The following is a 27,318-nucleotide window of genomic DNA, read 5'->3' as shown; positions in this document are numbered from 1 at the left end:
ACGTCCAACTCGATTGCAGGCTTAGCGCCACGTCGATGTGCCTGCGCGATCAAATAAATCAATTTACTCTCGAGTGATCTTCTCACTTTACACACTACGCTGCGGCAGACATCACCGGTAAAACCAGTCTACGACACCACAATTCCTTTAGCTGTTAAAGTTCTGCAAAGCGGAACACCGCCAGCGGTCTACTACGAGGTCTATCGAAGATCGTTAACCCGTCGGGTTCGCCAAAGTGTGCTACACATGCACGTTATGATCGATTAAGCGTAACCGTCGGGGTACGACGTTGTATGTACGCGGAATCTTGCGCCTCGTAAACGGGGGCGTTAAAACAGGATTTTCTCCGATTACCGGAATCGAGCGGTTATGATTCAATACTTTCCAAATTATGAATATTTTTCCTACACAAAACCGGCGGTATTTTTTCGTTGCGGTCAGGAAATTATGTGGTCAATTTACGCGGGGTACGATGCGAAAATATAAAAATAAATACGAAACGAGCTGCACGCTGGATGGACGGATACACGTCGACGTTGTTTATCAGCCGTATACTGTGCGACGAACGGCGATCGCGGACACCGGAAGGTTATGATATTCGTCGTTCGAGTTGACGGACGTACGATCATGAATTTGAATTTCGATGATTGCGAATAGCGCGTAGCGCCGATGACCATTTTCTCTTGGTACGCGAGTCTCGTATTATGTAGTACATACGTCGTGATCGGATGGGGTCGTTTCGGTCATGGCAAGGTGGTTAAAAATAGCCTTTTATGGAAATGGTCAACACCTCGGTACGGCCTCGGAAGGGTTATAAGCCTGCAGCAGATAAACGGTCAGAAGACTTGGTATTTTTCGTTTTAATTTTTCTTTTATTTCTCTCTTTTAATTCATTTATTTTCTACCACCGCAACGTCGTACCTCGTGTAAAAATTTTATATTCGCACAGTTTTTCTCACCGTTTAACCGCGGGATAAAACGTCAAGGTGCAGGGAATTTCCTTTACGATGATCAATGCCAACTCCGAATGAAATCTAAGGATTTACGACGGACAATGAGAGGAGACATCGTCGCTATTTGCACTACACACCACAGGCATCGGCTAGACGTGACATTTTACCGTATAAAAAATAATAGCGTCAAACTGCACCATATTATCGAATACCTAGATTTACATTTTACATACCTATAATATCATTGCTATGCGTGCAAAGTTTAATGCGCATATATCATTATTAAATGCTTTCTCCGAGTTTTGCATCGCTCGTCACGTTCTCTTATTCCTCCATGTACCCGTATAATATCTACGTGAATACCCATATCGCAATTTTCGAATTCAAATTCAACGAGATATTTTTTTTGTTCAACTCAAAAAATGTAAAAAAAACCCTCGCGTATCGTATGTGAGTGTAATTTATACAATTAGCAGACTATATATACCGCTTTCCGGCGGATAATTTTCGATGATATCGGATGATAAATGATGTTGAAAAAATTTCTGATGAAAAAAGCATAAAAAATCCCGGCTAATTGTCATAAATTATCGCTGTGTCACGAACGTTATTATTTTGACGATATACCTATATAATAATGTTACACGTGTCGTACATTGTTATACACAGTCTACACCCGAAATTATTGTACATATGTAAGAAGTGTATGTATAAGGGTACTGCAAAGATGAAATAAAAAAAAAAAAGTCAAATAAAAATTAATAAACCCGAAAGAAAAAGAATTTTTTTTATTACAATAGTTCTGTGACGTCACCGCGAGTATTTGGAACTTGCTATCGAAGATATTTATAGATATACATATACTATATACTGCAGATACACTAGATCAGAGAGATCCGTTTTGAATACGAATGTGATTAGCATGCGATTAACCAATACGTCTATACGCGTGCACGTGTATTTTAATATAATATACAGAAAACGTACATTTCCTGAGGCAAAACTGACCCACAATCTAAATGAAACTTGTAACATGAAAAAAACAATGATCATTCATTGCATAACAAACGTGTACATGGTGTAAATATACAACGTAATATCATCGGACGATATTATATAGTGCAGAAATTATTCGAACGATGTATCGATCGCTGTCGAGTATAATATACGCGATAAACTGTTTTATTATCTCTGATTTATCGCGAATTTGAAATTTTCGCCCGCAGTACAGAGCGAAATCGTACGCATCGTGGGGAAAGGCGAGCGGTGCGCCTATATCTCGCACGCATCGCGCGGTCGAAATCGAGTCTGTGTGACCCGCGATGAATAAAATATAAATTCGACCCGCCGTGTCACACGTAGGATAATACACGGGTGCCTCTTGTGCCGCATATTATATGTATACATGTATACTGCGGAGAAAAGAAAGCCCTAACGAAAGAGTTTAAATATACGCACAAAAGACGGAGAATATAGAGAAAAGGACTTTTTAAAATTCTCGCACCGTACGCGTTCGACGGCTACCCATACGTTCGTCGTTATCATTTCGGACTTCGACGCGCCAACGAACTACAATTGAAATAGGTATACCCGCGAACCCGACGTCGCAGGTGCAACTTAATGCGACCAAGTGAAACACCGAAACTTTCCACTCAACTTGAATATACCGTATGACCTGTACCAACATCGGGGGGGAGGGAGGGCTTCTGACGGGACGTGGATCCTTCGAAATTAGGATGACAATCGAATGCGTTCTACATCGATCGAATTTTCGAAGCGCAGAACGCTGCAGCTACGCGTCAACGCCCGTGTCGAATCGTGCAATATAATACAACGCGCATCCGTACATTGTACGGGGGGAAAATTCCCCCGGCAAACGGGAAACGATTATTTTATCGCCCACTTTGTTCGTATCCGCGCCTACTTGAAAATCTACCTGACTTGCATCGGAAATTATATCGTCAGATGAATCAGGTACGATCTCCTTAGTCGTCGAGCGGACGGACACGAGAAGAGACGCTGAATAAATTTATTTACAATTTTGTAAGTTAACAGGTATCCGTACGTATTTCATAGATTTGTAAGAATACAATTTTCTTTTTTCCTTCTTTCGTTGTACATGTACAACGAAGGAAGGAAAAAAGAAAGTGATTCGAGAAATTAATAATCTAAAGTAAGTCGACACATTTACCACGATTATAATTACCGCGGGCCGGCGAGGGCTGCGCTAATTTCTTCTTTGTCTGAACGCGCGGGACGTGTATTTTATATTGTTCGAAAGAAACTAATGAGATAGGAATGACGAACAGGCTGTTACTATACGCGGTACGAAAGAAGCTTAGGTTGTATGAATTCAAAGCAAGTGCACCGCGCGTAATTGCGATGCGTCGGAATATAAAGTTAACAGAAGTTCTGAGTCTAACCTAATCTAACTCAACCCTAGGCGTTGATCCGCCGTGATCTTGAAATTAACTCACGACCCAATTCCCATAGCAGACAGCTGCCGCGGCGCAACTCTTCTCTACGTGGTGTTTTATATTTCTTTAATTATTTTATATGTACTGTACGTAGTTACTTTTGCTTTCTTTGTTTCCTATTGCGAAGAAAAAGAAAAATAAAGTAAAAAAAAAAAAAAAAAAACATTAAGGTTTCCCCGCGTTGATTCGAGATATATACATACCTATTATATACATATACCTACGTTACTTACACACCGCTCCTCGCAGAGAATGAGCGGTAATTGAAAAGTTCTGATATCTCTAAGTCTGCACTCTCGAATATTGTTGTGCCACGCGTGAAGAAAGTATACAAGAATTTTTATCCAACAATAATCTCACCTTTCGCGTTAAAAAGGTTGTTTTTATGTCGGACACGTATTCGTACGGGCGTACGTGCGAAGTAATTCATTTTATCGTTGGATAAAATGATGATCATCGGCCGAAATACGAACCGACTTGCAAACATCTTTAATCGTGCGGTATGATTGATGAACGATGACGACGATGTAATGACGATTTTATAACTATAACGGTGACGCCTCTACTGACAATGAAATAGACTTTATCGAATTTCATATAGATCATACGCGCGTACCAGGAATCGAATGATTTTGCGGTTGCGGAGTAGGGAAGGAACCTGAATCATTTGATAAAAATAAGAATCATTTCAGAGCCCGACGTAACGCGGGATCGATATATAAATCCCGTGTATCGCGGATGTACGAATTCTCGGTAAATCGTTTAAGAGTCTTCCGAGACAGACGGCGACCTTGCGATGATTCAGAAATATCGGAATTCTTAGCGGTCCGCACGCGGTGACAAAAAAATCAAATAAAAATAAAAATAACGAAATTAATTACAAAAATCATCGGAGAAATTCTCGCCTCTGCACGCTACCTTCGTCACGACTTAACAATGTCTGCGTCACAACCACCTTCACCTACGTCACGAGGAACTATCTTCCCCTCCGATCGGATTTTCGGATCCAAGCGACAAAATTTGGTAAATTAAGTTACGATTTTCCTTTCTATTCACGAAGCGGACGAACGATTCACGATTTAATTTTATCAATTAATCATGTATCAGATCTATTCGTACTTGAAGATATCAAGTCCCTCGACCGCATCTTCGCGAATGTCCAACACTAGGTCACCTCGTGTTTTTCTTTCTCTCTTTTTTCTCTTTTTCATCTCATCTAAGAGCTCCGGAAATGACCATAGATTGAGTCGCGGGCGCCGTATATCCCGTACCGTATAAGTAATAGCGCGGTTACAATAATTATCCGAAGGCTATAAATAAAAGGTAACAGATATATACGAGTTGTGTATATAAACATATACGTATATAGGTACTGCACATCGCTGCTGCGATACCTATATAGTAAATTCTTCTTCTTGCAGTCTTTGCAGCTTTCATTTATGGAAATCGATAACTTCCGTTCTGCACAATACGGATACATAGGTACACTTGTTTAGTTGTATACCACACGGTACATAACGTTAACATTATCATACATCCGATATATTATTATAACGATATACTTTTGGTGAGAAAAGAGATCGGAATACAAAGAATTCATTCTAAAACTCATTCGTCCGTGACGGATAATTTAAAATTTCTGTAATAACTCTGACTAAATCGGATATTATTTTATAACCAGATTGTTTAAAATATTATTACACGTATATACATGTATGATTATTCTGGAGTTTGTAAACTCAGGTAGAAAGTGGAGCTTAAAATATGCGTAATCAAATCACGTTCCCTTTTTTTTTAAGAAGAAGAAAAAGAATAAAATACAAAAAAAAATTTCATACTAATTTCTGACGAAAAATACTTACGATTCGAGTGAATTACTAACGGCCGGCCAATTACAACCGTAAGTAATATGGGTACGCGTCTCTAAAATGCCGTGGAAAGTTTAATTTCAAACGAATTTCATTACATGAAGTTATAGTTAGCTCTTTTCCGACAACAATTATTAACAATATACATATACCACAGTGTTGAAAGATGAGAAGTAATTTATTATTTTAATATATCACTAATTATTCCCCGCTCTAGGCAACGCGTGAAGATCGACGCTTCGGGACGTATAATAGTAAAGTAGGTATACATACAACGATAATGTAACGATGATAATAGCTCTCGAAATATCGTTATGGAAATTAACGATTTTAGGCATAATTGCGGATAATCGCGACTGCACCGTGCAAATTCTTATTTTCAGCATTGAAATTTGATTAATTAACCGATTAAAAATACCTCTTTTATTTATCGAACTCTCGACAGCAGTTGTACATATTTATACACACGCGTTGCAGCTGCGTCACCCGCTGCAGCATCGCAAGCTATAAAAACTCCATTATATTAATTGCAACCCGTAACACTATAAACTGCGTATAATTGCCGTAATAATTATGTCAATTTAAATAATTTTTTTAACGATTATTCAATTGAATAAAACGCATTCACCGCGTTTACAAGTCAGCTACACACATCCGAGGTTACGGATGTCGAAAATAAATATCAAACGAAAGAATTCAAACGAGGCTGCGCGACGTTTTATCGCGTGTAAAATGTATCTCGCATCAGTTCACCATGTGCGAAGAAAAATTTGGATAATACAGGCGAGTATGCCCGTGTATCTGATACGGCGGATCTGAACATCCGCGTTTCGACTCCCCCTTCTGCCCCCCTCTGTCCCCCGGCGAATTCCCCGTGGATCTCCTTATAATTTTTATTATACATGAGACCTTGCCATAGCTATGCTCCGAGTGAAAAAAACACGATCATTGGGAAATACCGGGATAGGTGATACATGAGGTAAGAATTTTTTTACCTGATGGAATTCTGGTTCAAAGTTCGGTGCATCGTATACGTATACCGGCGTACGCCGGGATTTATCCGGGAGTGTCTTATACCGTTTCTCGGAGGATCAGCGGCGGAGCTGAGGAGTAAGTAAAATTAGCGTTTATCGCTGATGACCCCCGTGTACGGTCCCGATGGTTAAAACCTGAAGTGCACCGAGTTAATAATAAGGGGGAAAAGCCGAGTCTGGTTGGGTACTCCCGTCAAATACGAGGGAGTCGAGTGTAAGACTAGAACGCGGTTTCGCAGTACTCGCTCGGCTTAAGTTAAAACAGTCAAAGTCGGTCCGCGATCAACACGCGACGTCGTCGTCCTGGCCTTCCTCCTCGCGCAATACGCGCGCGCGCTCTTACTTAACTACGAACTTAAAAGTCTTGCCGCAGAGTTAGTTTTCAGTTAGTCTCAGACTTGAGTCAGCTGGAGTCTGTTAAAAACTCGGTCGCTGCATTTTTCTTACGGTGCAGCGCGTAAAGTGCGCGCGTGAAAAATATCGATTCATCAATAAAATTTCGTTTTCAAACGTACGCGGACATAGTTTTTTGTTTTTTTTCTTTAAATTTACTTTTTCTTCTTCCATATCTCATATCGTATCGCCGAAAGGACGTTGTGCGATGATGCAGGAGATTGAACAAATTACTGCGTGATTTTTTTTTATCGAGATTTTATCATCGACCCTTCGTGGATATCAACATCAAAACTGACCCATGGTAATGAGTTTCAAAAAACAAAGAGAACAAAAATTAATCAAATTATCTATCCCAATTCCAATTATGATTTTATGATAGAAAATTTTTTTCATAAATTTCATAATAAGGGACGACCTGCAGCAGGAGTAAATGTATAACAGGATTGAATGGGTGATTGAAAGATCGTTGATTTGTTTCTTCCGGACAATAAATATCAGCTGAGTTAATAACAGTTGATAAAACAAACTGCTCTGTAGTCGAGTCGATATAACGCGGTAGCAATAATTATCTAAATCGAAGCGAGTCTCGCGTGAGTTTTCTTCGATAGACTTTTCATTTTTCTTACAAACAGTGCAGTTCCCGTATAAAAACCGGATATCCGGTCGGTATCTGGTCTCTATACGATCATTCCATTTGCACAGAGATTCGTTGTAGGAAACGTTATACGGGGGGGTTGCACCGTGTACACGTTATAAGTATTACCTACCTCAGCTGCAGTAATGCAACTTTCACTTTATCAATTATCCATCTAATTCGCTATAATAATTGCATAAAGGAAAAATCGAAACCTATACATCGGTTACGAATTATCGATGCGAAAATGTGACGGAGGCGTGGAATCACTTCTGTCGTAGAAAACTTTTCACACGCGTATCTAAAACGTGTCGTCTGCACTTGACACGAATAGATCGAGAAACATTAATCATTTCCGGTCCGGTCGCGAAAAACCGTATCCGAAAAATAAATAATCACCGGTCTCCCGAAACTAGAAATATCATAGTTTCATAATTATTATATTCAAGAAAAATAGAGAGGAAAAGAAGATCAACAATCGTCATAGAAGAATGGGTGTAATGTACATTATAACGTACGTAGGACGATTATAAAGTTATTTTGTAACAACAGACTTGGCAAAGATTAAAGAACTTCGTACGTACCGTACTACCGACACACACGCGCGCTCACCGCCTGTATATATTCACGTGTGAAATATTGCGAATGGGGTAATTATCAGATTAGAATATAAGCCTGAATTGTTGGGACGAGATCGAATCGTCGTCGTGGGCTCTCTTTGTCACGAGCGTTCGAAACTCCCATGCAATATTCGCCTGGAATAGCTCAGGATGTAACGCACAAAACGCGTGTACCGTTGTGCAAACGTATGTCATACAAGTGAAGAACCCCCCATGGTAAAACACGAGGATATGTACATAATACACATAGTCTGTTACAGGACCGTCCGTACGCACGATTATATTTGCGGTAGATAACAGCCCTGAAAAGTCGTTGAATCTTAACGAGGAATCCTCGAGGAGATAAAGATTCGCTATGAGCGAGAGTAAAAAAAATATTTGCAATACAAGGTACCTGTTGCAGTTTGCGGTGACTTTCACAGTTCGAGATAAGATAATCCGATCGATTCAATAAGAGATTCCTGCGAGGCAATTGACGGGGTATGACTTCCATAGGTGGAAGGATCATTGCAGATAAACGAATGGCACTTTGAAAAAAAAAAAAAAAAAAAAGAGATGATATAAAATCGAAAACGGGTACTAAACTCGAGGTTGGTTTCGCGGGGTACAAAAGAAGAAGTAGAAACATGGAAGCTTATGGTGATAATAAACGGGATGATGAACCAGGGACAATTAAAATCCTTAGCTCGATCTTCTCGCGAATAAATTCTAATTACGTACCCATATATACCGAATTCCATTTTTATGATATCATCGTTTCTTTACTGGGCGCGTAAATGTATTTTAGTAAAAACTTAGGTTAATTAATTTTAATTAGCGTATGGCATTTATAATGTAAAGCAAACCTAATAATCGATATATGGGAATAATTAAACTCACCGCGCGATCGCTGATCGAATTCAAACTAAAATCGATACCGCTGATTCGGAGATTTTCGCCTCGGTTTCCGATAAAATAGATAACTGTACGTGTACAAGCGGGGCGAATATCCGAACCTTTTGTTAAAAATATAGTAACTCATTTACAGTTACAATATACATCGATTATTTTCCATAAGTATATATATACCTATAATCGACGGAGATCGGCCGTTCGTACGATCGTCCAATTTGACGCGTTGAAAGATGCGATAGAAGAAAAAGAATTGATAAAAGGGGGGGGAGAGAAAAAAGCGTGTAATTCATCGCATGAATTCGATCGACGTGTAATACGGTCTGTATATAATAATTACGAAGCGTGTCATCTTTGACGTTGGGTATTTAGATTTTATAACAACGACGATTTCACGAGCCAAGAAACTCGATTATTAGCCGCAACCTCAGTTGGAAAAAAAAAAAAAAATGACACGCGGTCGTGCAGCGGTGCATCAGGTATAATTAAAGAAATTACCCAGGTGCGTCCGGAAGATGATGCTGCTGTGGGATATTTACGCCCGAGGCGAACGATAGTGGACCTATGTATACACACAATGTACGTGTTATTTTAATTATTCCGCATCATCTGCTATACACAACCATAACATCCGACATCACGCGGTATTTTGTTTAAAAAACATCGCGAGACGTAACGTCACCGTATAGGTATAGGTATATAACCGCCGCACCGTACACGCTGTACCTATGTACATAAATAAAATGTCTGTATGTACAGCGAATTGTTTTCTCAATATTTTGTTATACATCAAACGTTGCACGGTTGGTTATATGGATTTCCAAGGTGTTGCGAGTCTTCGAAATTGCGGTGTAGACGCTTTATCGCGGGTGAAAACTCGGGAAATATTTGTGTCCGAATAGGTGTTTCGAAGCATACTGGTACCGCGGACACACGATACGGTATTACGATAATTAATTCCGTACGTCGATTCGCTCGGGACTCGCGAAACTCATTGCAGCATGCTTCGTGTACGAGACAATTTCAGTTTAGCGAGTTTGATATTTAAGCAAAAATCTCACGTGCGATCTTTTCCACGTACATAACTTGAATTTCAAATGTACGATACGTGTAACGTTGCATGTGTACGAGCATAGGTGGTAAAGGATCATAAAAACCTCGTCGCACATCGTCATTAGCGAAGCAAGTTTCAAATTACCCTACATTTAATGGAACACCCATGCTCGTGTGATACCTCTACCCGCGGGAAACCAAAAATCGGGTCAAATTTCAGATTATACTTTCAACATATCGGAGTAGAAGAATTTTATTTCTACAAAATTTCGATTCGATTTCTCATTATTTCCATGGTCATGGATCGGTCAAGCTGGTCGCGGGGGTGTGTCATTCTTATACTTTTTCCACGCGGATAAATTCGCGTATGATATTACCAAATTTAGATAATATCAATTTTACCGCGAAGGTTTTTCTATCGGCCGTGCAACGGCTGTTCAGATTCCTATGAGGAAAAAAACTAATGAGATTGCCCAATTATAATTCGTCGTCCGGCATCTGCAGGCGATACTGTAGGTATATGATGAGCTGGCTAAAAATTTTCAAGGGTAAAAAGTTGCGGTACGATTACAACTTGTACGATTTTTTCTTCTTCTTAATTGAATCTCGAGCGCGTTTGATCGGCCGGTATTTTTTATTTTTTTTTCAATACGTATAACGTGAGATATATTCACGAATTCCTGATGCAGAATTGAAGAGATAAAGCGAAGTTGCAATAAAAAATATTATTACACCCGTCCGATCCAAAGGTATCAAAAAGTCATATTATTTCATCCTATGGTACGCAAATGTTTTTCGGTCAAGTTTACGTATAATTAACCGAAACGAAATGTGTGGGTATTTATACGTGTAGATAGATAAAAATTTTAATGGGCTATTCTTTCTTTTTTCTCACTTTTTTTTTTTCTCTCCAAATCAATGCAGCTATTATTAAAAATCCCAAACGAGGACCTGCACGGTTACGGGTCATGGGGGCTATAAAAAGGAATCCACGCTAATGACAAATTAATTAATCGTCCGAATTATAGCGGCTATGTAATACGCACGGTGTCTGGATTTTCAAACATCTACTCGGAAATGAAAATTAATTCTCGAAACAAAGTCGCATGATATTATTAATATATCAGAAGATTTTTATTCACCGTATAACGCAGTTGGACGTTGCTCAACGAAACAAACACGCACCAGTTTTCAAATAGGGTCAACAAACTGGCTAACGCTAATTACTTGACACGACATAAAGCGAGGCTATAATATACGTTACGAGTGCAGCAACAAACAACGTTGTGTGAAGTCATCGCCATTAGATGAGAAAGAATATAGGTGGATACATATGAAATTATTTGTGCATATAAAGCGCGTTGGCTGCTGATGTTCTTGCCGGAGATGTAAAATATATATCGAGAAGTACGGGCACGCAACGTGAATATCGTTGAAGAAAAAAAAAAAGAAAAGGAAACGGTCGGAAAACGCAAAAAGTGCAATTAAAAAAACAACTTCCAACATCAATCCTGTGGGTGAAATTGCGATTACACGGTCTTTGCATTATCGTATAAAAGTATCGATAGATTATAGCCTTGGTTTGTAAACGATCCGTTAACTCCGCGGTGATTTTGTCATGGCAGCTGTACGAATCGCAAATTAGTTTGAACAATAAAAATTTTTAATGAGAAAAAAACAAGCGTCGGAGGAGATAAAAAGCGGAATCAGGGTCAATCAATTTCTTTAACTCTATCGCAATTTCACACGGACCAAAGATCGCCGGGGTTCCAAAATTTGAAATGCGTATCCAAAAGAAATCATGCGTTTCCGAGGCTGAAGAAGTAATTTTCAAACGACCGGAAGATCAACTGGACACTAAACGGATCAACCTTCTTTCGACCGGAAGGAATAAGATCGACGAAGTGCGATGAGTTTAGCTAACAGATAAACCACGCCTCGAACCTTGAAAGTTGCGAATTGTTGTAATTCGAGAAGGTCCGTATCGCGGAGTAGGTGTAATCGTGCGACACGATCGACGTTAATCGAAAGGACTTGAAAAATGTCCGAGTGACGCTGACGTGTTTCAAACGTCGCGAGATGTGCAACGCGCAATATATGTATAACGCAATAATCGAGTCATCGCGACGGCTACCTGGGCATCTTCGCGGGGAAGATGAAAAGAGAGAGAGAGAGGAAGTCGGAGAGATGAGGATAAGGAGCAGTGGAAGACGAGCGCACGGAGCTCGGGCGTTGTTATGCAAGCGGTCGAAGCAACCCGGTCAATGCCAAGGTGATCTTCTCGCCGTCCCGGAGGCTGCGAGGATCTCGTTATTCCCGCATCTCTCGCGCGGCGCCGCTGCGCCGTAATAAAATCTCTGTAAAATTTTAAACTTGTACTCGTCGAATCCAACTTTTTTCGATCGAATTGGTTTTCGTTCTTAATTGGCGCGGACGTACCCACGCCCGATTCGATACCCGGCGCCACGCATTAATTTCTCTCCAATCAATTTACCGTCTGATTAACACCGGTGATCCAGCTTCTCATTGATCCGTAGTCTCTAATAAACGGGAATAATTTATAATCCCCGTTCATAAATCGCTACAAATTCGTTGTTTCGAATTTGAAGAGTTACATGTACACCGCGTGTACGATGCAGGTACCGTTCTCTTTATGCGATCGGAACGTAATTACAGGGGCCCGCATATTTAAACCCGTTTACACGATTACACGTACGTTCATACATACGTACGTACGTATTCGAATGGGTATATATACAGCGCGTATACAGACCACAAAGGCCGAATCGAGCCGCACGTTAAATGAAATAATATCAAAGTGGTCTAGACCCAACTAGTTTTGCCAAAATATCCCGAGGGGCCATCGAAATCGTTACGCGTCACGTGTTGAGATCAAAAGTCTCGGACTTGGCCTCGGCGTAATATTTCTCACTCGCGGGTTACAGTGACTTTTGCTCCGGAATATTTTAACACCCGTATATCGGTGGTTGAAATATTAATCGCACTTGCAGTTTACCGGATGACATAATCGGCATTTTCCTTTTTGGAAGAGTTTCACTCGGTCGAAAAAAATCGATGGAGCTTTATAGCTGGCGACGATGGTCGGGGGGGGGAAGGAAAACTTTCGATCGTGGAAATTATAGTGCAGCTATTATCGTTCACGCATGTTTCTCGCTTTTTCCCGAAGGCTGTCCGTCTAATCGGAGCCTATGGGGTGGGTGGCAGCGATAGTACATTGAATCCGTGAAAGTCAGAACATGTGACGTAACTGAACTAGATTTTATCGAAAGAAATTCAAGCTGATCAATTCTATTATATATAAGTGCGAAATTCATAAATTACACCTAATCGAGAAATTGAAATTAAGAGAATCTGAAGAACCGAATAAAAAATAGTTTTTAATCCCTCGCCATGCGTGAGAGCAAGAGATACGTTATCGCGATCGATGTAAAAATCGACACAACAATTATGCGTACTTGTACGTGATTAACAATGAAGAATGATTATCGGACAGGAAGTTTATATCCCAGTGTCCATGTGCTCCTGTATTGTCAGATTTGATCATGCGGAGCGACGCTATAATGAGCGGATCAAATGAATAAATTTGACGAACGTAATAATGTATAACTTCCTGTTCAATATATTGTCTGAAAACCGCATATATTTAGATCATATAGCGAATCTCAATTAATACAAGATCTTACAATATTATAGATATACTTTTATGCGAGTCAACTTTCGCACGGTGTAACCGTCGCCTATAGTCTCATTTCCGCGGATATATACATGTAAGCGTGTACCTCCGTCTGATCTATCGATCTTGAAACGAGGAACTGATGCGAGTAGAGAAAACTGACTATACAAGACAAGTCTGCCGGGTAAAACTCTTAAATATTTCTCACACGTCACTTGTCAGCGACGTATGTACTTATGTACACGATGATAATCTACTACACATACCGCATGAATGAATGTCCTCGTTATCGCGTTGATATAATATACCGTAAGAATCTCAGGAAAGTGAACAACATAGGGAACTCATGAGCGCGAGAGAGAGCTTATGGAAGTTCCGTGAGTGCGAGACAGACAGACTGCCTGCCCCTCCGTTGCCTTTGAGTCCCCACTCCGCCAAATTGTAAACAGACTATCGCTAGAGCTGTGATAGCCTGTTTAAAGAAAATCAATAAAAAAAAGTCTGTGATATCAAGAATAATAAGTATTAATAATTGTAATTAGAATCATTAAAGATTTAAATACATTTACATTAACAAAAAAAAAATTATATTTTCATGAGAAAACCTTCATTTTGAATTGGGAACTTTTTTTAAAATTTTTTAATATTCAAAGGAACAAAGTCAATCATATTGATGCTAATGGTTTTTGTTTTATCAATTGTGAGAGAAAAACACTCTCAACCCGAACGCGCTTACTTAGATGACAGCTCTAGCGATGGTCTGTTTACAATTTGGCGGAGTGGGGACTCGAAGGCAACGGAGGGGCAGGCAGTCTGTCTGTCTCGCACTCACGGAACTTCCATAAGCTCTCTCTCGCGCTCATGAGTTCCCTATGTTGTTCACTTTCCTGAGATTCTTACGGTATACTCTCGATGCTGCCATATACCTAACAGCTGTGAAGTCGCGAGTCGCAAGTCGCTTCCCTACCGCCATATTATCATTATAACGACATTAATAATGATGATAATGTTTATTAAGAACCAAAAAAAACTCGATTTTTGAGCAAAAAAAAAATCATTGTTTTCATTGAGTGTAATATGCTTTTCTTACGTATTTTGACCTCAGGAATCCGAATCTGAAAGAAAAATTGATCTATCTCTGAAATTGACCGAGTTATCGCCAATTTTCAGCTTTTTGGGGTCAAAAATTAAAAATTTATTTTTCAGTCTATCTGAATGTAATTTGAGCTCAGCAATCCGAATCCGAAAGTAAAATTGATCTATCTTCAAAAATGACCGAGTTATTCTCATTTTTTCGCGTTTTTTGGCATAAATTTGAGGATATCTCGAAGGGAAAAAATCGTAGCTCAATTTGGACAACGGATTCGTGTTCCTGAGGTCAAAATACATAAGAAAAGGGCCATACGATCAATTTTAAAAAAAAAAATTTTTGGCCAAAATTTGAAAAAATCGTAAGGGGTACCCCTTGGAAAAATCTCAAATTTTGGCCAAAAATTTTTATTTTTTAGAATTGATCGTATGGCACTTCTCTTGTGTATTTTGACCTCAGGAACACGAATCCGTTGTCCAAATTGAGCTACGATTTTTTCCCTTCGAGATATCCTCAAATTTATGCCAAAAAATGCGAAAAAATGAGGATAACTCGGTCATTTTTGAAGATAGATCAATTTTTCTTTGGGATTCGGATTTCCGAGCTCAAATTACAATAAGATAGACCAAAAAATTAATTTTTTATTTTTGACCCCAAAAAGCTGAAAATTGGTGATAACTCGGTCAATTTTAGAGATAGATTAATTTTTCTCTCAGATTCGGATTCCTGAGATCAAAATACCTCAGAAAAGCATACGAAACCCAATGAAAACAATGATTTATTTTTTGCTCAAAAATCGAATTTTTTTTTGGTTCTTGAAGAGTAATCTCACATATAATCAGCTCAGGAATCCAAATCTGAAAGGTAAAATCATCCACTCATGCAATCGATCAAGTAATCATCAATTATTCGCTGTTGGGAGCAGACAAATTCTAAGGAACATCGATTGGTTTTAGTCGTAGACCCAGTTTGATTTATCGCAATCCATGCATGGGTCGAAATATTCGAATTTCTCAATTCACCAGCAAACCCGAGTTTATCTGGAGTCAGGTAGCCACGGGCGCGCGGTTTGTTGTGGGGCGTCACCTCTGCCCAGCTCTGAAGGTGACGTCTCACAACAAAGCGCTACGCTGCTAGCTGCGCTGATCCCAGCGTAGCTCGGGTTTGCTCGTAGACCAAAAAATTCAAATATTTGGAGCAGACATATTCTCAAATTTATGATAAAAAAGCGATAAAATGGCGATAAGTCGGTCAATTTTATAGATAGATCAATTTTTCCTTTAGATTCGGATTCCTGAGATCAATATACGTAAGTAAAGCATATTAAACCCAATTAAAAAAATGGTTTTTTTTATTGATATAAAGGGATTATTCACCTGCAGCAGCAGCAGCGGCAGCATATTCTCGGAGATCTATTTTTTCACGAATGAAAGTATAAACGTGTGTCACCTGTTCCCTGCATGTGAGCAGCCTATGCGTAAAGATATCTAAACGGAACCATACCTTGTCGTCGAATCGAACATAAGCATTAAAAAATTGATAGAGATATATAAAAAAGGAAAAGGATTCAGATATGATTTGCAAAACATTTACGATACATAATTTTGCAGTTGTTGCACACCGTACACGTACCTACATGCGAAATATATAATATACCTGATTTATGTATATATAATAATCCGTACAGCAAACACGATCATGACTCACTGATCTTTGATGATTTATCTCTTTCGTGCTGAGATTGTAGTTTTTTTTTCTCGATATTTCATATCCACATTTTTTTTTTTTATCACTAATTCACACGAGTAAAATAATTCAATTGACATTGAGAAAAATTACCGTGTCCAAGATAACAATGGGGATAAAAATTTCTGTCTGAATATACGTGGAGGTATATACGTGTACAATCTCTAACCAAATCCTAATATCAACTAATCCGTGGTATTTCGTTATTATTATTGCGATAATATAAATACATAAAATTTACCGTAAGTAATAATGCGGTTGCATTTTTCATTTTTAATTCTTGAACAAATTTTTTTCTTTCTCTTATGGAATTTCAAGCGTAGATTTGATACATGCAGATAAAGGGGGAAAAAGAAGAGAAAAGAATACTCTTTATATAACCGTGAAATGATAGGTTTTAACGTTAATACGCTCTACCTAAATGTGGTTATATGATGGATAGAATATTATATAGCCGGGCGTGTGTTGAACAATTTTTTACATCTACCCAAATTACAATGAACCAGGAATTACTACACGAACCATAATCTGCGGTGGATTAGTGTATACATGTATACCCTATCCGCTGCACGCGCTAACGATCGACAAGGTTTGATCCGGATCCGGGTTACCTCTACCGATCTAGGTATATATGCTTACGTGAGCATATACGACCAGGTTCGATCGAATATAATAATCGTTCCAAGGCTATAACGAAAATTTGTGCAAAACGATCGACGTGCTTTGCACGGTTCTCCATGACCGAAATTTTTACCATGCCGATGCAGGTACACACTGTCATGAAAAATAACTTTACCAATTGTAAGAAATGGAAAATATAATCGTTAGGACAAAAAGACGTTTCAGAACATGAAATGGTGGTGCGGCCGCAGGAGCGCTCCAAAGTATACTTAGCTGCGTTATTAATGATAGTAGCAAAAGCGAAAAAAAAAAAAAGGAAAAGAAAAGATAAAAAGAAGAATTAATGCCATGTTCAGTGAGCACAACGTGAAACAAGAAGGAAAGTAGCTGAAAGCGTAAACTAAATTAAATAACGCGGTGGCCCGGCCGAACACGCGTACAGTATGAACCGTGAACATCTACTGCTCTATACAAATAGAACAGCCTTTGATATATGGGTGCGCACACCCACGAGACTAACCGGAAGTTGAATTTTCGAGACAATCTCTGTAGCGCGATCTGAAAGGTGGGTAAATGATCGAGACCCGTAACAATCTGAAGGAATATGTATACAGTTGCACTGGATAAATAGAATTAGAAATTCGGATGACAGAAAAAAGTTAAATAAACAAAATTGAAGCTGGCATAAGAAATGCCATTTCCTAGGCTAAATTTTTTGTGACATACCGATGGGAATTTCTTTTTTACACCCTGTATCGAAAGGCTCACGATCTCGCGAGTTCGCTTCGAATTCAGGGCTGCACGCGGTGTACACACGTACAATAACGCGCTTACTTAGATGCGGGGCAGGTAATTGTTCCGATGCGGTTTTTTTTTTATTTTTTTTTTTCATTTGCATCGAGAATTACCGATCTCGCAAATGTGAGCCAGAGCAGATAGAAGTGCAGTAGGAGTTATTGAAATCGACGTTCGTTGTAGCAGCGGGTTTGGTAATTCCTGATAGCTAGGCGCAGTCAAACGCGGTAACGGTATTACATCTAACACTGGCATTATACTATCTTGCGGTTTGTTACTGCTGCAGCATAATATAATGTGTCGTAGAAAGTGAACGTGTGACCGACATGGACCAGCGAATTTTATTAACGTTACATACGTGGGGCATTCCACGTCAAACGGGCCAATTTTTCCAAAACATTTTTTCAACGCGACGAAAATTTTTCGACGTCTTCAGGGGGCTGAAAGCCGAATTCATCTAGCTATGAAACGGATCGAGTTTATGGCCGATTTATCGCTCCGAAAAGTGAAAAAATGAAGACATCTCCGTGGGATTTATTTCTGGCTCGAATTGGTCGACGGAATCGCAAGAAAATTCGTCGATTTCGACAAAACAGTATGGAAATAGTGGGGCGTTCGACGCTGAATGCCCTACAGATGTAACGGTATAAAGGTGACGACGATGCGTCTTTTTGATTTGGGCGACGAAGAATTAATTATGACGTACGGTACGGATACCCGAAATATATAATTATCGTCATACATAATATATAACGCTTGTGAAAGCGCGGGAGTTCATTACTGCCTGCGACTAATGTTGTCTCGATTTTACGACCGAATAAAAGACAAGGTCGCGTCAAGTCGTTCAGAATTTGCCGCGAGATAATAAGAGCTGGGGTAACTAATGAATGGCCCGTAAATTGTGGCGAAATTTGTATCTCTTTAAAGAGTTCCACAACAATGGGGCTAGTTTTATTATATCGGTACCAGAAACTAGTCGTTGGCAACTACAATGCCACCTGTTGTGCCAGCGGGCCTCACAGTCCCGATCTAGTTGCGTCATATTTTATATCTCCTGAATTTGTTACCTCGCGCTCAGCTCCGGTAAATTTGGCGGCTGCTGCCGCCGCCGCTGCTGCTTTCATCGCTTCGATTCAAGGAACCAACTAACAAACGGAACACCCGCGCAACTATAGATATAACGTACGCCAATTTGGAGAACGTTTCCTCAAGACACTCCGCGAACCAAATCGGATGGGGGCGTGTGCACACCACGTGGATTTTGTAACAACTGAACCGAACTAAATACCATACCTTTCCAAACAACTTTTGCTCCAGTTCAGAGTTATTTATTATACCTCTTTTGTTGCCGACAAAGGGACAAGGGATCACGGGGTCCCCTTTTGGATTCGATGAATTTTCAATACCGATGCCGCGCGCGTGTTTCAGTTTCGATCCTGAAACCGGCGATTAGATAAGAGATAGAAATTCAACGATCACCCCCCGAAGGCGGTGAACTCCTACGGTTCTTTCTAGCTGAGTCAAAAGTAAAAATGTATGCACATTATTGTATCAGGTCGGAAATAGTTACCGGCGATCTGATCCCGTTCCATCGTCCTTGAGACTTGACTTAACTTCGTGGGAACGCGAATGAAAACCTGATCTATTATAAGGTGGCGCGGGTTAAAATGGAGTGCATTTCGCACGTGTTCGTATCATATCTCTACATTATAATATACCCGCTGCACGTGCAGCACGGGTGAAAATTTTGACGATTAAGGAAACTTGCCCACCGGTATAACCGTGTAGACACGTTGAATATTCGCACATAATTCAATAATTATCGAAACTTTATCAGTTACATCGAACCACCGCGGAGCTTTATAAATTTAGAGTTGTCAGTCTCGCGCTCAACTCCGCGTTTTACACGATTTATGAACGACACAAAACGTGACCCAATATATCCCAAGGAAACATAATCGCGTGTATACCTATGTATGAATGTACCTGCAACTCGGAATACGTTATATATCTATATTAACGTATACAAGTGCAACATTCGCAATAGACTCTTAACTCCACCGCAAGTCATTACAAACTCGGTCCACACTCTGGTGACCCGTGAATGTTTGTCGACTGTAGACCGGAGACCGTTCACCGAGCCCCGAGCCGCGTTTAGATCTACAGGGAAAGGCGTGGCACCTTCGCATATTTCAGCATTCCAAACCTTGCAATTTCATCGATAATATTTTTACTCTATTTAATAAATAACGAAAGGATGCTATCGTCCTCGTTCGAACTTCTCGAGGATTAGAAGTGAGGGAAAGAGGAGAAAAAAGAATTCGACAAATTATTATTCATACATCGACGAACACCGGCGAAAGTGTATCACGAATTTGTGTGTAGGTTCACGAAACGATTCGTATCATACCTGCCTATACGGAAATGTTAAGCAAGTGATTTTATGGAGAGCGAAAATAATCGATCTGCCTTTGATTACGCAAGATACGGTCATTAGCATATTAACATCAAAACGAACAGTCATCGAATATTTGTATAATAATGCTCTCGCGTGGTTGCAGTAAAAGTAGACTGATAAATATTGAATATGATATAAGTGTCTACTTGAAACTAAACTTACACACGTGTGTATGTTTTATTGTTTCAGATGGCGTTGTATTTTTTACCGAAGAGTATGGTGGTGATCGTGATCGTTGCGGCAACTTGCGCATCGGTGACATCGTCGATTCACGATAGCAACGAACAACTCCTTGAAAGAACCAACGATGAGTCTAGTCAAAACTCGCAGGAAAAAGCTCACTCGGAAATAGGATACGCTACGAAGCTTTCGTCGTTGGTCAGAAATGGCTCGACTACGGCGAAGCAAGAGAAAAAGATAATTCACAGACTGATCGGGGGCCACGTGAAACTGCATACCAAGGTAGCAGCGGAGGCGAAAGATCAGCGGGAAAATATATCGGCGGCCACGTGGGACGACGGTCTTATGATGTCAGCGGCCGGCAATGGGAAAGAAAAAACATCGGTAACCCGTCGCGACGACGATGACGAAGAGAAAAAGACTCTCTCGCAGCAAGTTAAAGAAGGCAAGTACGGTCTGATACAAAACGAGATATATCCAACGCCCCCGAAGAGACCGGGAATCATAAGCTACCTCAGTAATCCCGAAGTGCCAAAGGATACCGCGAAGAATTTAGGGGGACTCGACGAAGAGGAGATATGGCTGGCGGAGAATCATTTGCTCGTACTTCGCGGTGGGAATTTTCCTGACCACGGTGCAAAACCGGAAAGTAACGGGGGTAAATGGGCACCGATCGACGATTACAAGGCGCCGGAAAGGCAGGTCAAAATACCGGCAAGGCCCAATGTACCACCGCCCTTTCCGGTCCAGCTCACTGAAGGGGGGCCCGTTCAGATTATCAGAGCAAACGGGTCCGCTTCGATCGTCAACGATACCGCCGATTACGACGAGTACGCAAATTATCCGGAGGGCTTTTTCCCAGGGGAGGCGCCGTTTTACCCGTTTCCGTCAAACACCTCGAATCCCTCGAAACTAGAGTATCCCGAAAATTCTACCGAGAGCAACGAATCGTATCTTCCACCATCTCCGGGTAAGGGGGGAACCATAGGACCGTTTTATCCTGCCCTGCCACCGGGCGCTGTGTTTTTACCTCCTCCGAACAATCAATCGGACTATGAAGACGAGGACCAATCGATTTATTACCCTCCACCCTACAGTTTCTTCTACCCTCAGAATAACGCTACCGCCATACCACCGGGACCTCTGGTTCCGGGAATAATTTTACCGCCTCCGCCCAACTTCTTCGCACCCTTGGAATCGGATAGGACGTCGACGACGAAGAGTAAATATGAAAAGCAAACTACGACCACGGTATCTCCGGAAAAAACGACTACGTACACCCCTCGTCGTAAGACGGTAACGAAACCTTATAAAGTCCGTTTCTCCACGACGACACCGACCACACAAACGTACGTTACCGCTACCAACCCGACCACTAGAATTCAATCCCAGACTGTAAAGACCATCGGTAAAACGAAGAGCAGACACTACGGCGTTACCTCATCTCCGATCAGAGTAACGCCGACGGTCCCAATTAGCACCCAACGTTATATCGAGACCACGACGTCGAAGCCGTCCAAACCAACAACTATCTCTCAAAGCGACTATTACGACGTTCAAACTGAAGTCGAAAACCATTTGGTAGATTTGGGCGAACCGCAGGGGGGTCAGTGGTCGGCAATTGTGGGTAGCACTTCGGTTCCCCTATTGGCATACTACGCGACAACTATTTCTCCCTCGGAGCGCACTCGAAGTACGGATGAAATCACACCGGTCAATGCGAAGGCCACTATTCCTTCGAAGAACCAAGCTTCTTATTACTATTACGAAGAAACCGCGAACGAGGAACCGATCGGTACCACCACCGCATCGCCGCCGGTTTATTACAAAACGAGCACGGAATCTCCCTATTACAACGTGGAGCCGATAACGTCCCAGCGCCAACCGAAAAAACAGTATTACAGCGTCGAGACTATACCTTCGCAGCAAACAGCTAATGATTACGATATCAAATTGAGTTCATTGGTCAAAGTTGGACCAGATTATAACGAGTTTTCTGATGTGGAGCCGGTTTCGAGCCCGATAAAATACAATGTCGAACGACCCAGGTCACAAAGCCCGCATGCATTGGGCCAGAATTCTCAGAGGTATTATCAGCCCATATCGTTAAATGCTCCGGCGACGATAAGACCGTATTATACAACACAAAGACCCCGATTTTATTATCAAAACCCTCCGAACCAACAATATGATTATAGAGCTGAACAGGAATTAAAACCTAATCCAGTCTATCAATATAGTTACGAAGCAACTGATTACGCGAAAGAACGTCAACGGCCGAATTATCATCAAGAATTACAGCAAGGCTACAACGATTATCAGCCTACGAGTACCAACGGCCAGTATTACGACTACGAAACGCGACCGGTTGAAAAATTGCCGAAATCACCGCGGAATCCGTACCTGGCTCATCGACCGTCCTATCCCACAGCAACTCCGAGACCCCATGCTAATACGAGTCCGAATCCACAGCATGCTTATTATACCAAACAAGATGAGCAACTTTTGGACGATGTAACAAAACAGTATTTCACTATTTTCGGAAAGAAGTTACCCGAGACTGTCTTACCGAGCACCACACCTCTGTACAGAGTACCCAGCTCCACTACGGAGACTCCGATCAGTCATAATGTTAACACGTACGTATCGAATAGATACAACAACGCTCTTCAACCTCCGCAGCGTTTTAAGCCACCGAAAGTTAAAGTGCATTACGGGGACCAAACACAGAGACCTTATTCCTTGGAAGGTGATACTCTAGTGAATTATAAGAATCCTCTACCAGAGATAAACCCGGACGCGGAGTTCATTCCTGTGAATAAACCGCGAAGGTATCCGAACCCGCCGATATCGTTAGCAAACGACATCGCAGTGAACTACCGAGATCCTAGACCACCGATCAACCCGGATGCGGAATTCATTGACCCTGTACAAGGACAGGGTAATCAAGGGACTAGAAGTGGCTCCTACTTTGCGTATCAATTGCCGGGAAATGGAGGACACTTTTACTTCCTCACACCGCAAGCAATTGCACAGAGGCAAGATATCAACGGTGGATATATTTATCCGAAACCTAATGTACCGAGGTTTATAAGACGTCGTCGAGGTCCGTCTGAGGGTTAAAGAACAGATTTGGACCAAAAGGCAGTCCCAAAATGCCATACTGACAATATTGGATATCGGAAGAATTGGGTGTCATACGTGCAGTTTGCTGTATCAGCACAACGATCCTTAATATTTATTTTTGTATATATAGGAAATTAAGTTAATTATTATTACTAAGATCGTTCAATCTCTATTTATATGAACAAGCTTCCTTGTAAGAAATAGATACGTTTCATCAACCTCACGATATGATCGTTATTACGATTGTGATTCAATATTCTATTTGCATGTTATCTGTGATTAAAATATTAAAAAATAACAATTGAATCGAATCTCTCGTTATCATTGCGACGAAACAACAAAGACTTCAATAAAATGTATAACTTGGATAAGAATTTGGTGAGAAATATGGTTTATGAATCCTTCCACTGCCTGATCATTATTGTTTAGAGAGCAAAGATTTTCTGGTAATACAACACGCGTATTGATCAGATATCGATCATTGAGTGCCATAGTTTGCTACCACTAGTTCAACACGAGCGAAATATTGAGAGAAGTAGTCGATTATGGAATAAAAACTCACCAGTGTCGATCTCCTGTGTCTGCGTAGGATCTGGTAGTGGATAGTCGTTTAACCTCAGGTAAACTTCTATCGCACACTTGGCCGCTTTGAAGTAGAACGGGTGTGACCGTAGAACATCTTCTAATCTTAATAAGCCAACATAGGAACGCAACGTCATTTTTCTCATGCAATATGTATGGAAATCAAATTGGTCCTCCATGATTTCCGAAAAATGCTGAAAAGGATGAGAAAAATCACTATGTGTGTAACCGGAGACATGATCGGTTTATCAAACTGAATCAAAAGGTTTTGTAAAAATTTCTGGGTGCTAGAAGATCAATAACCAAAGACAAACATCTCAGGTTTTGAGGAGTTAAGAATAAAGACCCAAAAGTATGCTTACCCTGTCAACTTCATGACACTTTTTTAGCGCTTCTCCATATTTGCCAAGACGTTGGTATGCTCTGGCCGCTTCAGTTTGGAACCACATACACTGCATTTCATTAAGATTTTCCATCGCAGGAACACCTTCCCTAGTAAATTTCCCACATGTCTCCTCCGCTTCTTTGATCAGATTCGCACGAAGCATATATTTGGCACATTTCGAATTGATATAACGATCGGCAGTATCCAGACCCTGTGCTTCATCCAGCCACTTATAAGCTTCTAACACATTTCCAGCATGCTAGATTAAAGAAATCAGTAGATTAGATATTCGGTCGCATAACTACACATTCAAGAGAAGAAACAATCAATCACTTCAAGGGTCGACTAAACTGAAGAGAAGACTCACTTTATAAATTCGTCCTTTGGTAACGAAAAGCTCTATGAGGGTCGGTGTATGGTCAATAGCAGCATCTATTTCTTTTAAAGCTTTTTCAGTAAAACCGAGGTGGTCATAATGCTGGGCAAGATAGTAATAAGTCCAAAGAAGAGCCGAAGCTGGTCCCCGGGGAAGGTCTCGGTCATCGTCACTGAAATGACCATGTGCCTTGAGAGCATCGACATATTCGAGGAGCAGCGATTGTATTGTGTCTACCTTTGCTTGATCTTTGTACAACGATCGCAAATTGACAAACAATGGTGGAACACCCTTGTAGAGACCTGGAAGTAGTTAATAAATAATGAATGCTGGCTGATCCAGTTATTCCACAATGTGTAAACCAGAAAGCAGTGATATTGCAGAATCTTACCCCTTCTCAGGTACTGGTCAACTAATGTTTTGAATGTTTCTCCTGTAGCATAATTTAACTGTAATCGCCGGGGTGCCAATGCTCTAGGATACAACTGTTGACATAGCTGAAGCATTTCTAGAGTCTTTTCTGGTGACGAATTTTCTTTCGTTTCCGCTAGCCTGGCATAGTACGTTGTATTTTCAGGATTTAAACTCACTAACTCACCAAAAATCTGTCCAGCTTGGCTATATTGTCCTAGCTCTAGTCTCAGTTTTCCTGAAAGTGACGAACCGTATGTATCTAATACCTTTCGTGAGACTTGAATAAAGACAACTTTCAAACATCTCATAGATGACGCCAAGTGTGAATGGAATGAAACAAAGTAACCACTTACCATAAGTCTCTTTGACTGTGATTTTGTCGCAGATTTGGTCGCAATATTTATCGAGATGTTTCAAGGCCTGCTCGCTCTCTCCTGATTCTTGAATTACCAAGTTTTGGTATAAAAGTAGCTCGCTATGTTCATAATCGTAGCAGCTCTGTGAAAATTTGTTGGTACATATCGTCTCATTAGAATTTGATGATTACGGTTGCACAGATTATTGATTAACACTTCTGAAACCTGGACTCATGAGAGTCCGTAGTCACTCTAAACCTTCACTTGATCCACATACTCGTTAACTCACCATTTGGGAATTACGGAAAGTATCCAAAATCCTCAACGCCATTTCATAATCTTTCAATAAATGATACGACATCGCAAAGCCAATCCATGAAGCCCGTTGAGTTGGGCGCATCATGAACAACTGGTATCTCGTGTCCTGTTGAATGAAACAAACCAATTCTAAATAAAAAAGCAAATATTCTCAGCACAGAAGAATTTTTAATCAAATGACATCATAGAAGAAGAAACAAACCTTGTATCCATCCAGATCTCGCATTTGAATTTGCAACAGCGACAGATCTCGAAGAATTTGGATATTATCCTTGTCCCATTTGAGTGCATTGCGATAGCACTTGATAGCTTCGTCATATTTTTTGTCGGAACGTTGTAGGAGACCATAAACGTGCCAACAAACATGAGACCGTAGATCATTTCTAAGACCCCGTCGTACGTGATCATAAGCTTCCTCTTTGCGGCCTAGGCAATTCAATGTCAGACCCTTCATCGCCAGGGTCTCCCCATGTTCGCTGTACTTCGGGTTTGACAATATTTGCTTGGCAAATTTGAGACCATTTTTGTATTGTTTGTGTTCGTAGCATCTCTAGAAAATGCAAAATAATTCTTTTTACTTTAAAATCAATACATATTACTGTTAAATACGCAAGGGTAATGGAAAACGTGAAATCTAAGTATTAGATATAGGGCACACATTCGATGAGGGTTGAAAAAAGCCGGAAAGGTGATGATAAGGGTGATCAAGAAATAAACTACGTTACATAAAGGTGATCAAGGGTAGTTCCAGTTATTTTCTGATGTTTTTAAAGACTGCTTCGTTATTAGGACATGAGCAGATCAGAGGCATGGTAGCTGGGGAGTGGGGTGCAAAGCAAGAGTATTTTGGTCGGGTGTTACTCACCAAAATTCGCTTGAATAAGGCATTTTCTTTTGGTGGTAAGGGATTGCTGGAGGGCATTTTTGTATAAATACAAAAAAAGAGGGCCTATTCCACCCGGTAAACTTAATTTTCACCGCAAAACCTCGTGGCCGCAAACCAAGAAGTCGATCTTCGATCACGTGATCATTCGCGACAATGATGTTCCGCCGGAAACGCTGAACCAACGGAGGCGCTTGATGCAAAATTATTTTCCACCACTTGAGCACTTTTCACGAAGTTTCGGCGTCTTGGTAATAAGATAGGGGATGCACTATGAAAAAAAGAAGCAATCACTCCGCAATGCAGTTATCACAAATTCAATCGACAATGTATTTACAACGCAGACGACTCGCTGCGGTCATGATTTA

General features: G+C 40.6%; 2 protein-coding genes across 5 annotated transcripts in view; one reads left to right on the top strand and one right to left on the bottom strand.

Moving 5' to 3' along the window:
• The window catches only part of LOC105685883 (N-alpha-acetyltransferase 15, NatA auxiliary subunit), a 36,495-nt gene that overhangs the window by 7,621 nt on the left and 1,556 nt on the right, over positions 1–27,318 (bottom strand). For both annotated transcript variants that reach the window (XM_012400334.3, XM_020852313.2), the window contains exons 4-11: positions 26,933–27,221; positions 26,270–26,617; positions 26,039–26,173; positions 25,747–25,891; positions 25,371–25,628; positions 24,971–25,281; positions 24,581–24,862; positions 24,199–24,412 (exon numbers count right to left, since the gene is read on the bottom strand). In XM_012400334.3, the coding sequence (XP_012255757.2) occupies positions 24,199–24,412; positions 24,581–24,862; positions 24,971–25,281; positions 25,371–25,628; positions 25,747–25,891; positions 26,039–26,173; positions 26,270–26,617; positions 26,933–26,989 (1,750 nt within the window). In that variant the 5' untranslated portion in view covers positions 26,990–27,221. The remainder of the gene's footprint in view (positions 1–24,198; positions 24,413–24,580; positions 24,863–24,970; positions 25,282–25,370; positions 25,629–25,746; positions 25,892–26,038; positions 26,174–26,269; positions 26,618–26,932; positions 27,222–27,318) is intronic.
• LOC105685882 lies at positions 2,862–24,010 on the top strand. 3 transcript variants are annotated; one of them, XM_048655106.1, is made up of 2 exons: positions 2,862–2,996; positions 20,520–24,010. In XM_048655106.1, the coding sequence occupies exon 2, from the start codon at positions 20,520–20,522 to the stop codon at positions 23,631–23,633; it is 3,114 nt and encodes a 1,037-aa protein (XP_048511063.1). In that variant the 5' UTR covers positions 2,862–2,996; the 3' UTR covers positions 23,634–24,010. The 3 variants fall into 3 exon arrangements, with proteins under 3 accessions (XP_048511063.1, XP_012255756.2, XP_048511062.1); XM_012400333.3 differs by lacking the exon at positions 2,862–2,996 and adding an exon at positions 6,569–7,029; XM_048655105.1 differs by lacking the exon at positions 2,862–2,996 and adding an exon at positions 9,423–9,452.

This window comes from Athalia rosae, chromosome 5 (genome assembly GCF_917208135.1).
Source record: "Athalia rosae chromosome 5, iyAthRosa1.1, whole genome shotgun sequence".
NCBI classification, from domain to species: Eukaryota; Metazoa; Arthropoda; class Insecta; order Hymenoptera; family Athaliidae; genus Athalia; species Athalia rosae.
The sequence above is the reverse complement of the archived record's forward strand: the minus strand, read 5'-3'. Positions and strand labels throughout refer to the sequence as shown.